General features: G+C 39.2%; 1 protein-coding gene across 3 annotated transcripts in view; it reads right to left on the reverse strand.

The window, feature by feature from the left end:
• Positions 1-2,607: 2,607 nt before the first annotated feature.
• The window catches only part of LOC145485096 (mucin-like protein), a 36,467-nt gene continuing 26,574 nt past the window's right edge, over positions 2,608-12,500 (reverse strand). For 2 of the 3 annotated variants that reach the window (XM_081463737.1, XM_081463736.1), the window contains exons 24-33: positions 12,030-12,369; positions 11,555-11,677; positions 9,470-9,592; positions 9,212-9,334; positions 8,658-8,780; positions 6,546-6,677; positions 6,194-6,321; positions 5,675-5,775; positions 4,881-5,228; positions 2,608-4,124 (exon numbers count right to left, since the gene is read on the reverse strand). In XM_081463737.1, coding sequence (XP_081319863.1) covers positions 3,998-4,124; positions 4,881-5,228; positions 5,675-5,775; positions 6,194-6,321; positions 6,546-6,677; positions 8,658-8,780; positions 9,212-9,334; positions 9,470-9,592; positions 11,555-11,677; positions 12,030-12,369 — 1,668 coding nt within the window. In that variant the 3' untranslated portion in view covers positions 2,608-3,997. The remainder of the gene's footprint in view (positions 4,125-4,880; positions 5,229-5,674; positions 5,776-6,193; positions 6,322-6,545; positions 6,678-8,657; positions 8,781-9,211; positions 9,335-9,469; positions 9,593-11,554; positions 11,678-12,029; positions 12,370-12,500) is intronic. The other variant, XM_081463739.1, reaches the window with a different exon arrangement.

Consider the following 12,500-nt stretch of genomic DNA (forward strand, 5'->3'; position numbering starts at 1 on the left):
GCCGTTTGCCGCCAAACTTTCGTTCCAATCTTTCCTTTGCCGTCTCATAAACCGCTGCAGAGTGTCCCAAAGGTTCCACGACCTTTAATGCTTCGCCAGATAAGTATTGACGCAACTGAAGTAATTTGTACTCTTGTGTAGCGGGCGCCTCGTCCACACATGCCATGAAAGCCGTTTTCCAACCCTCTTACAATTTTTTATCACCACTGAATACGGGAATTGAAACACGCTTAAGTTGATTCCACATATCCTTGCCAGGCGATGGCGTTGAACGACCTTCTGCCAAATTGTTCGCGGAAATTTTTCTTGTTTCTGGTCCTTTGAACTCCGACTCTTTCAAATCTTGAAGGTCCTCTTCATTAAATAAACGACTTCGATACTGACGACGTAATTCTTCTAAATCTTCTTTTTGACGAGCGATGTCTTTTTCTTGCTTAACCTGTTCCTCCAAAGCTTGTTTTTCCACACTCTTTCGTACAACGCTTTCCTCGATTAGACGTCGACGAGTGTTTTCTGAGGCGTCAGTGGCCAAACTCGATAACTCATCCTTTCGATTGTCCAAATATTCTTGTGCCTTGTCATGAGCCTCCGAAAATTCTGCCTCTAATTTGTCCATTTCATCGGTGAGCTTTTTTCGTTTCTCTTTCTCTTTGGAGCTTAAATATTCTTGGGATAATTCTTCCATAGTTGATATCGTGCGTTCTTGCACTTCACAAAGCTTTTGACAAACCGCCTTAACTTCCCGCCGACTTGGATAATCTTCTTCATCTAGAAGGCTCAGCAACTTGTTCTTGATCCTGGTGAGGGCCGATTTATCCTTCGCCTTTTGCTGCTTTAAACTGTCGATGCGGTCTTCTTCTTCGTCCATTGCTTCGCCGCGCTCGCCGTCCACTGACATGATTTGGAACCTCGCTCTGCTAGCATCAAATGTCTACCAGATTAAACATTTATTCTCTTTCCACACGATTTTATAAATCAAACTTTTAAACGATGCCCTAATAGTGCAAGAGTCCTCGATATTCGAAAACGCCCAAGAAGTTCCGATCCGTACCGCACACGCCGAGGATTAGAATCTTTAACTTTATGAACGAAAAACTAATATATGAAAAATGTACGATGGCAAGTAAAACAAAAGGATTGCGTAATGCCTAAAGGTATTGCTGAACACTAACGAATGCAATTGCCCCGTGTTCATTACGTAATGCCCAAAGGTATTCGTAAACACTGACGAATGCAATTGTCCCGTGTTCAAGTAGTTTTCTTTTTATTATGATTTTCGCCGAAAACCTGTCGTCTAAAAATAATAAAACTGTATTTCTAAACACTGCAAGGCAAGTTTTGTGTTAGTAGGAACAGATGTTACGGTTGGAAACCAAGAAAGTCAAGAAACCATTGTAGTCTTTATCAGTCGAACAGGATAAAGGGAACGTAAGAGTGTCGTGTTTGGTTTTGGCATTCATTTATTGCTGTTATAGTTATAAGTTATAGTTATAGTTATAGTTATAAGTTATAGTTGCCTGTTCTGCAAGTAGCAAAAAAATGGCTTATTTCCTGCTCATTCGTAGAAATGAAATATAAGTAATCCAAAACTGGAATGTGTAGGTTGAATGATACTTATTTCGCAGATCTCTGGTCTTGCATGTACAAGTAGTTCTATGTCCAATTGTATTAAATCAGTGAACACGAACTTCGTTCGATGAATTTTATAGTTTTTGCCGACTGTCAAATTTGAGCCAAATTTATCAGAAAAAACGGAACCTGCGGGGTGATGGGGAGTAGATCTCATATCTTGTGTATCAAAACACTTGAGCAGCAAAGACGGGAAACTTTGGTCTGTGATCCATGAGTTCACCTAACCTATATATGGCGTTAGTACGGAATAATTCGGCCGACCACCATTTTTGAGCTTTTTAATTTCAGATTTTGCCCGGTTTTCTCAGACAGTGACTCTTAAGAGAATAAACCATTTTACAGTTGTCTGCTTAGTGACTTGGCCTTTGAATGGCAGCAAGGCTGGAGGTGAACTCGTCTGGATACAGACTTTACTGCTTGTGTTGTGTAAATCAAGTTGCTCTTATGCTAACGAGTTGACATTCAAGTGAGGAAAGCCGAGAGGTCTGTATCAAAGCAAGGTCACCTCCAGCCTCGCTTGCATTCACGGCCAGGTAACTAAGCACACAACTGTAAAATGGCCCATTATAAAGAGGCATTTTGGCACTGCAGGAACATCCGAAACTTCGAACTAGCCTTACGCATTAGAAACTTTTGGTCAATTAGGGCATTAGGGCGAGCTATGAATCGAAAGTCCTTCCCACGGTTTTCCGAAGATGGAGAACCTGGCTTGGAAACAGTGTCCTTCCTCGCGGATTCCGCCATCTTCGAAAGAGCATAGGAACGAAGGTGCTATGAATCTATTAGCCCCGAAGCTCATTAGCCTCGAAGCTCACAGTTTTCTTCGAGCTACGCTCTCAGAAAACTGTTCGCTTCTCGGAACAGATAATTTCCGCGGACAAATATCCCTGCATATTTTTCGCCAAATGGGAGCTATTGTTTATACATTCTTCTCAGAAACTACTTGCAGTTATTGTGGGGCTAGGTACCTGTGATCGGAGGACCAATCTTTTTCTTCATAGAAAGGCTACCCCTAGTACACTTGACAAAAAACATAGGGTCTTTAATGCGTCTTATCTCGAAAACGAGTAGGATGACCTTCCATTTATTTTGAAATTTTTGGCAAAAGTTGATCTTTACCTTACTGCATGGCAAGTTTAAAACAAAATACGGAACAAAGTTACTGGTTTATCCTGTCAGGATGGTATTTAAATGTTCGCTCGGAACTCGGACAAATATTTTACTGACATCTTACGTTTTGACTTGACAAAGTTCATTCGTCGAGTTATCCAAGGTGAAGTTAAATAGTTAAAATCTAATTTATGATGATGACATTAGAGTGCTATACACTAAAATATTTAAGCTACCTAAATTTGCTTCGCAAACGTTTTGTAAACTGGAATATATATTCTTATCACGCAAATGAGAACATGAGAAAAATATTTTTAAAAATTAAGCTTGAGATGACAAAACTTTCAAGCCCTATTAATAGTTTTTGAAGGAAATTTAGAATTCATTGGACTATTGGTGATATTATGCTTACACTGTATATAACCGTGTTTCAGTGGTTTTGTGCAAAACGATTATTCAGTCAGTTAACGTCCACGTTCTATGAGCAACGCTTTATCAGAAACAAGTCGTTGAACATTATGAAAATCATTATGAAGACAACACCAACTGAGTATAGGACTCGTTATATTTTTATTTATTTTAAATTTAGCTACTTATAAATTATTCCTTATTGACATAATATATTTACCAGTCTATCCTAGGTCTTGTATCAAAGTCCTTAAAGTAAACTGGTTCCTACTTCAGAGTTAACATTAGTAATATTACCTAATACCGGTATTGCCTTAGTGGCAACTGGCATGAAGACTTGCCTTTGGGTGGGTGTACCGTGGAATATCCCACGAGTCACTTGAATTTCCTCGGTATACACACAAACCTTTAGGCGAGCGTGTATTACTAAGAAAATACGCCTGACAAGTGAGATATTCCCTGGTATACCACGAGAGAGCGTTGCATAACTATTTTATACAATGTCATAGTAAATACAGTGGTCAACACAATCAATACGACATACCGCGACGCATAATGGTAAGGTTGGATGTAATACCGTCGAATATGCAACGGCTTTTCTGCTTTCTGATTGGCTGTTTTTTCTATGGCATGTTACAAAAGCACTTATTCATGATTATAGCAGCTACTGAAATTAACTTCCATGAATAATTCACAGCTTATTGATTTGAAGTCCTGGGCTACTTAACTTTACATTCAAGTGGGTATTCGTTTCGCTTATGCTGTTCTATGAACTTATTGATGAGAAACATTACTTAAATTAGCAAGTCTGCCCAATACATGAATACGAGCGTATCATTACATTAGTTTATAGCTTAGTAGATTGGTTAGTTATTCCAAGAAACACTGTCTCTTCTTGCGTTCCAGCCCACTGCCTGAGAACGAACTCGGATTTACTGCCATGCTTTTCCAGTTGAGATATTCGTCTGCGCCGCCTGAAAAACGACAAAGAAAGTAAAATGGTATATTAAAGAAAAGTTCACTACAAAATTACTAGTGGCTAGTTTATTACACCAAAACAACGCTAGATCTACATTCAACATTGCAACTCACGGTCATGCAAGATTTAAATTAAAGATAGCTTAACAACTCCTACCATTTAGAGGAAAATTCTCATCTCTGCAAATTTATCAAGACTTTCGTCACCGAGATGTTGCCTAGCAACATGACATATCCTCATTACATCATGCTGGCTTATTAAATATTAAATAATTTCAAAAGATTATTAGATATCTGACATCGCTCTCTCTGGATATAAATACTGTTTTGCAATGTAAGAACTTAAGTCTACTGGTAATTAGCTTAACTTTGTTTAGTTCTCTTATTATGTTTGTTTCAATGTTTGTTTGTTTGTTTGTTTGTTTGTTTTTTTGGCTAACCCAAACATGTAAAACATCTTTTCTTTTAACTGAATGTTACTTTGGGTAGCCAGCACCCCTATCATTTTTGTTTTTACTCTGGCCAAAAAGTTGTCGTTTCTAACCCTGGGATGATATAAAAGTTTTTGTTGTTGTTTGCATGCCAGAATACGAACGCTCGAGCTCTTATTTGATTTGGTGATAAGCATTGTCAGAGAGTTTCCCAGTGCTTCAACGTTTACCAAAAAAACCTGCTCTTGTTCACTCATCTGGTCAGAGAGAAGTCACCCTGAAGTCAAAAATAATATTTTCGCAAAATGCCTAATTGGTTACCTGCAGACAACAACGACAACGATCACCATGACAACAATCACGGCAAGAGAAACACCAATAATGATCCACTTGGGCTGTGACGTATTGATCCGGGACTCACGTGGGGGAGGTGAACCTCCATCTGCATGGTATGCCCGGATGTCGTAAACTTCTTTCCGGAGTTGAGATGACACAGCTGCTGCTGACATTTTCAGAGCCTGAAGTAACGCATCCTGAGTCGTGATGAAGTTTTCTTGCTCGTTGGAACGTAGGATGACGTAAAAGGCTACGATTAGGTCAGCTTGATCTTCTCGTGGAAAGTGTTTCAAAAAATGCACACTTGCTGTTACGCTCCCACTGTTGATTGATCTGTGACAAATTGTGTAAGGGAATGTTACTGTGTGTTTAATTCTTACACGATATTTCTATAGATATGTATCTCATGTTTCTTGTTACCAAACCCACATAGTAAGATATTCATCGGTAAATCTAGACTCACATTCGGGGCAAACGACCCACATTGTAGGAGCCTAATTACTGTATCTGGTTGATGTAGAGGAAAGCAATTAAGAGTGTTACTTGGCTAAATGCCGCGCTCGTGTTAAAGCCTGAATTTGATATTGTTATTTAAAACTTGTTTTCATCGACAGAATACTCTACATGGAAAATCAAAACGTATTCTGGTGTTTAGGACAGTAATTAGACTAATTAAGGCCCTCAAAACCATCTTTATTGAACTATCAAGTCAGGGCTTAAGCTTACGAGTACGCAGGGTACTTGATGTGTTACCGACCTGTCGCTATTATCAAGCTCACCTTTTATTTACTCTGGAATGAAAGCAATTTTCCTCTTGACAATAATCTACAACGACCTGGGCAACAATTTCCTTAAACGATTGAGACAGTCCATCCTCCCACTGTGAAAAGAAAGAATAACAACATGTTTACATTGTCTTTGTCCTTCTCCTTTTAAGTCATTATCTCTTTAATTCGTTTTGACTTACAGCTTTCCTTCGAAAAGTTTGTTAGACGTTTCAAAAAATACAGCTAAGTTTTTTATATGTTCAAAAAGATTTAGTCAAGAAAACAGAAGTAATTGGGCAAGTGCGGATTTAAAATATAATGTGAAAAAGAAAACCTGATCAATGCGATTAAATTTTAAGAGCCAAACTAAGCTTAAAGATCAAGATTTTTTCCATCTTGAAAATTTTGCTCGGGGTTGATGGCCTGCCTTACCGGAACAATGTTTTTCTAGTTAACAAAAGTCAATTGACAGTAAGGTACTGGCTAAATTTGGTCACGCTCGAGCCATGTGTTGTCAACGGTATTGTTTACCTCAGATATATCGACATTCCTTATCGTCATGGCGACAGCATTGTTGATCGCACCTTCTGGAACCTGATCGGTTTTGACAGAAGTTGGGTTCCCTGTTGAGGATGGTCCATCTGTGATTGGGGTAATTTCTGATACAAAGACAGTATATTTGTTTCATTAATATGTTTTCATCAAAGGAATGCAGCAGATTTGTACAGTCAGTTTAAATACAAATATCAGTTATTCCCACTGTCTGCTATTGATTTCTTTCGATTTCAGTTTTGAGAATTCGTGTTCAGTTACATCAAAACAACATCGATTTCTAAGTAACTAGTAATTTAATTTACTCTCGTAACCACACAAATCAATCAACCTTCACAAGCGTTGCCACTGGACCACTGGAATCCCTCCTGACATTCACAATGGAATGATCCTAAAGTGTTGATACAAAGCTCCAATGGATCAGCACAATATATAATATCTATCAGACCGCATTCGTCGATATCTGTAACGAAAAATATCATATTTCAGGTAACCAAACTATATCACATAAATAGTAATAACCTGAGTACACTACAGTCTAACGGGTTTTCTGTTCCAATGCTTAACATCAGAGGAACCCTTTGTTTTCATATGGCGTCATCGTCACCTTGTTGATTGTCATGATCAAGAGATTTCTACAAAGCTTCCTCTGTTTGTACTATCATCATGACTGCCGTGTCAGTTATTCATAGCCTGCGATCTGGCGTTCTTACTTTTTGGCGAACAGGGGAAGGTGAAAAAGTTCAAAGATTAGGGGGGAAGGTGGAAAAGTTCAACGATTACTGCGGAAATAGCGTATCTTTCCCAGGAACACGAGGTGCTTAATAGCTCGCTACGAGGGACTGAACATATTTCAAAATTTAAAATATGCCAGAATAATAAGCCGGTCATATTACCATATTTATTAAATCCATTTTGAAATCACTGGTTATCCTTGCAATCTGATTGGCTCTCAGTGGTGCGATTTATTCACGAATCGCACTATTTTTTGCTCCAAATCGCATCTTTTTCTCAGCCACTGAGAATGGGACAGTAAAACAAAACAACCAATCAGATTTCAAGATTAGTTTAAAGTAATCAATAAAATTTCGGGAAAATGAAAGGCAAAAGGCCACTTTGTGGAGAATTTTGCAACTATTATTGCCAAAACTTTGTTGTTATTGTACTTTTTTTCCAAAAAAATTGACGAATTTAATTAATTACAGTTTCTGAATGACGATTATGAGCTCCTTCAGGCTGAAGACTTACTTTAATGGAAGTTTCCAACTTTCAGTGTCCATTTTGATGAATATTTTGGCGATTTTTCTTCAACATCTGCTCAAGATCCGTATGATACCGAGTCCAGTAAAACATAAACAAATGAAAACCACACAACAACAAATTCAGAGCCATCTCAAGAAGGTAGATGTTTCCAGGTTTCTGGTAGTTTCAAACGAAGCAACAAAAGAGCTCAACTCTGTCGCTGTGAATAAACATAGTCAAACTACGCCACACTGCACAAAATAGTGAATGAATGAACGTCTTGCGAAGCCCGTGCCAGTCCCGCCATCTTGGAAATATCTTAAAACAAATGTAGCCGAAAGAACTTGATAAGTTCCTGAGTATTGAGTCCTACGCCGAGGTCACAAAAAGAAACGGAGATGATAACGTGCTGGACTCCCTCAAAATCATGCCATTGAACGGTATTTAAAAGGAAAAAACGTACTATCCACTGGGCATCGAGCACTCGAGGGAGTTTCACAACTCAAAAGAAATCGATCACAGAATTACACAAGATATGCACCTCTAAATTCCTTCTCCAAAGACAATGAAAAATCTCAGCCTCAACCACAGAAGAAAGGAAGGCCTTCCATAATTGATTCAGGCGACGAGAATTGAACTTTTATCCCTGAAGTACACTATTTTCGTTCTGACTTCAGAACTGCTTGTTTCTTTGTCATGCTCGAATAAGTTTTCGTCACATGACATCGTTTTGCATACTAAATGAGACGTAAACGCGTTTCCGGTTCCGCTTTTTTTAACAAACTGGCTACTGAAACAGTACACCAAAATCTAAATTTAAGGCGATAAAATTGTGCGATTTCAAAATGGATTTAATAAAGTGGCAATTGAACTTCGGGTCGTGCAATTTTGGTCTGAAATCATACTTGTGATTTCAAATCGAACTCGCGCTGCGCGCGCGTTCGATTTTGAAATCACGCGTATGATTTCAGACCAAATTGCACTCCACTCAGTTCAATTACCATTATTAATCATAAAATAGTTTAATCAACATATGCTTCGGTAGAAAAGTAAAAAATTATTCGTCCCTCTTTTCTTTCTCAATGAAAGTCCCCGTGGGTAATTGGTTTTGTTTTTTGCCAATTTTGCACTGTATCAGTGAACGATGACAGAATGAAACATTATTCCAATCACGGCAAGATCTTAAACACAGCACATTTACCATTGCAAGTCATTTGATCTGAGTCCAACTCGTAACCAGGATCACACGAACACGTGTATCCTCCTTCTGTGTTGTGGCAATTCTGTGAGCATCGGTGTCTGTGTGTGGTGCATTCATCGATATCTGAAACGATAAAAATGGTTTGCAAAGAATATGTTAAGTAATATATTTAAAATACGAGAGACGTAGTTTTACCACATTTCCAAACACCGAGACAAGAGTTTAAAATATGACGCTTAGCGGAGTATTTGAAATCTAAAAATAACAGAAATGAAAAAGCCCAGTACCCAAAACAGGTAAAAAAAAAAAAGAAACTCTAACTGAAGACAATTGTACACGAGCATAAACTTATGATTTAGAATCCAAGACTACCTTTAAGTCATTTTGCTCCATTGAGTCAAAAGTCTTTATTGCATACTTTCACTTTTAGGTAAACTTCTTGAACGATTGCTACATTATAGTACTTCGGAAACTCTTCAAGGACACCTCTTTATAAAATACATAGGTATATAGGCTATCTATTCATAACCCTCCTCTCAATCCCTTTGACCTACCACCGCATGATTTGCTGTCCGCAAGCAGGTGGTATCCTTTGTAACAAGAACACATTGGATGGCCGTGATCCTCAACACAAACTTGTTGGCAGCCCACTTCGGAACTATTGCATCGCGCAATTGCTGTGAATTTGAAAATATATGTGGCTCAAGTACTAGTTACACTGTAGATAGTAATAAGGAGACTGTAATCTTGAGTCAACATCCTTAGTCGCAAATGCTACACTCATAATTTTAGTAAACATGTGGTAAACTTACGTATGCAAGCGGTGCTATCCATTGGATCAACTTTAAATCCATCTAAGCAAGTACAATTCCGTCCACCAGGGAAATTGGTGCATGTCTGCATGCAATCGTTGGAATTCACGCACTCATTAATATCTGATAAGAATAAAACAATACGAATAAGCATTCGTCTGTTAGAATCTCTGTCTGCAGATCGAAACTGCTAATCGAGAACGCTTATAGGTCTTTGCTCCTTAAATGTTTTCTTGTCATAAAGCGAAAGTACACTTTAGTAAATAAAAAAGATAAAATAGTGCAATTATGCAGATTACTTCAACATACCCAATCTAACAGTAAAAGAAACTGTAGTTTGATAGACTATTTCTGGAGAATTTCAAACAGAACCGACGCAAATTGTACAACAACTTTGAGTGTGCAGTTCTAGATGAGGGTGAAACAACAGAATGGTTTCAAGTCCAGTCAGGAGTAAAGCAAGGTTGTGTCATGTCTGGTTTCCTATTTCTACTTGCAATTGACTGGGTCATGAGCAGAACTACGGAAGGTAGAAGAACTGGTATACGATGGAAGTTCACCTCAATCTTAGAAGACCTAGACTTTGCAGACGACATCGCTTTGTTGTCGTCTAGGTACGTCGACATAAGAGATAAGACCAACAGACTAGCCGATGAAGCTGCAAGAGTCGGTCTTAAGATCAATGCAAAGAAGTCAAAAGTCATGCGGGTGAATGCCAAAAACGACCAACGAATAGAGATTAATGGTGAACAATTAGAAGAGGTGGAAGAGTTTGTTTACTTAGGCGCACTGCTGGACAAAGAAAGTGGAACAGCCAAAGACATACAGCATAGGCTGAGTAAAGCTAGACAGGCTTTTTATAGGAAGCGAAGAATATGGGGTACCAGTGAGATTGGCACAATCGTTTAAAACAATTGTTAGGTCAGTTTTGATGTATGGCTGTGAAGCTTGGAAACTTACGAAAACAGAAGCAAAGAAGCTGGACGGTTTCCAATACAAGTGCATGAAGAGGATTTTAAGAATAAGGTGGCCTCAGACCATCTCCCACCAACAAATTCAGGAGAACACAGGAGTGAACAGAACGAGCGATGAAATCAGACGTAGAAGATGGAATTGGATTGGACATATAATGAGGAAAGACAAAGAGGAACATTGCGTCACAGCTCTGGAATGGAGGCCAGAAGGGAAAAGAAGGCCTAGTCGACCCAAAACAACATGGAGGAGAATGGTTGAAGATGAAAGGAAAACAGCTGGGTGGCAGTCATGGGCGAATGTCAGAAACCTCGCCGCAAACCGTAGTGGTTGGAAAGAGAATGTCAAAGCCTTATGTGCCTTATTGCATAAAGAGACATAGGATAGGATAGGAATAAGCGAAGATGTTACGAGCTTTACACGAGGCCAGTGACATCACGACGAAACTGACCAATCAGTTTCAAGGGTCAAAGATTAGACACCAACAGACTGACAGAAAGTAATTTTTTCCTTGCCTTTTATGATAACACCTGCTCAATTTCCTCTATTTAATGTGTAGAATGCCAGTCCGTGATAACCATAGCCGACCTTCTAAGGATCACCATCACCAGAACGAGCATACTAGACGAACTAAGGGTGCGTTCCTTTGGGGTGATCTGGATCAGGATGAGTGATCCAAGATCACTCGGATCATGGTGCACCAATGGAACCGATGAATCCGTGACAAGAGCGGATTCATCGGTTCCTTTGATGAACCATGATCCGAGTGATCTTAAATCATTGATCCCGATCCAGATCACCCCAAAGGAAGGCACCCTAACTTTTAAGCTAGTAATAGACGACGTTCGATATATCAATATTCCAACATGGCTCCGAGGCTTTCAGGACAAACTTCCACATTAGGTGTTATTTTCGTTCTATCCAAATCTCTTTTAGGGAATTGGGAGACAAAAGGAGCTCTGAAAATTTACAATTTTGACCCGAAAGCCTCGGAGCCATGTTAGAATATTGATACATCGAACGTGGCCTCTTCACAGGCAATCATCTCTAGGCCTTAAATATGGCAAGTTTACAGGTTCTGAAAGTATTTTGTTCGTAGCTAGGAAACCTTACCAATGCAGGTGACGCCATCATTCTCGATTTTATATCCCGGATTACAGTCACACACATACGAGCCAGGCGTATTGATACATGACTGGCTACATCGGGACACGTGATCAGTACATTCATCAATATCTAATGAGCAATGAAAAATATATTGAGGGTAAGATTTACTTTTTCAGTTTCAGGAGCTTAGAAAGTGCACAAAATTGGGTACTACATCAATGTCGATGTGTCCGTGTATATAATTTATTTATTTCATTAATAGACGTAACCACGCAGTGACATTGAAATTAAAAAGTTATCACTGCAGAAAAGTTTAAGATATACAGTGCTTTTTTGTAGATAAAAAACACGTCCAACAGACACTTAGCGTTACGCAACCGACCGAACAGGATGCAAAGGAGGTTACTGAAAAAATTGCACAGATTTCCTGAACTGCATTACATAACTCGATTTTGAGCGATCGGGAGCTTATCAGTCTTACCAATACACGTAGCACCATCTCCATGGTAACCACTAGGGCACGGACCGCAGGCGTATCCGGTTTGATTGACATCAGGTGGAACATTAACACACTCTACGCCTGGGAAACAAGGATCATTGTTTTCTACACAAGCGTCAAAGTTACTTTCACAGAACTGTCCCGTGAGTCCCGCAGGACATTCACACGATAATACAATAAATCTGGCGCCACTGTCCAGCTGTCGCTGAACGTCTTCATCGTCGACGCAGCTGCCATTATTTTGACATGGACACAGTCGAACCAGGGGCCGGAGCTCTGAGGCTGAACCGTTGCTGTCCGTGACGATAAGCACAGGTTCAACCTGTCAATCAGAGAAAAGTTTTACGAGATAAGGCATCAAAAGAATCAGGCCTTTTTATTTCGTTGACGACAAGTTGGCATTTGTGTTGTTGAAAAATATTCACACAGCTTGCGGACAAGCTCTCTTGGGGA

This window comes from Orbicella franksi, chromosome 4 (genome assembly GCF_964199315.1).
Source record: "Orbicella franksi chromosome 4, jaOrbFran1.1, whole genome shotgun sequence".
NCBI lineage: Eukaryota > Metazoa > Cnidaria > Anthozoa > Scleractinia > Merulinidae > Orbicella > Orbicella franksi.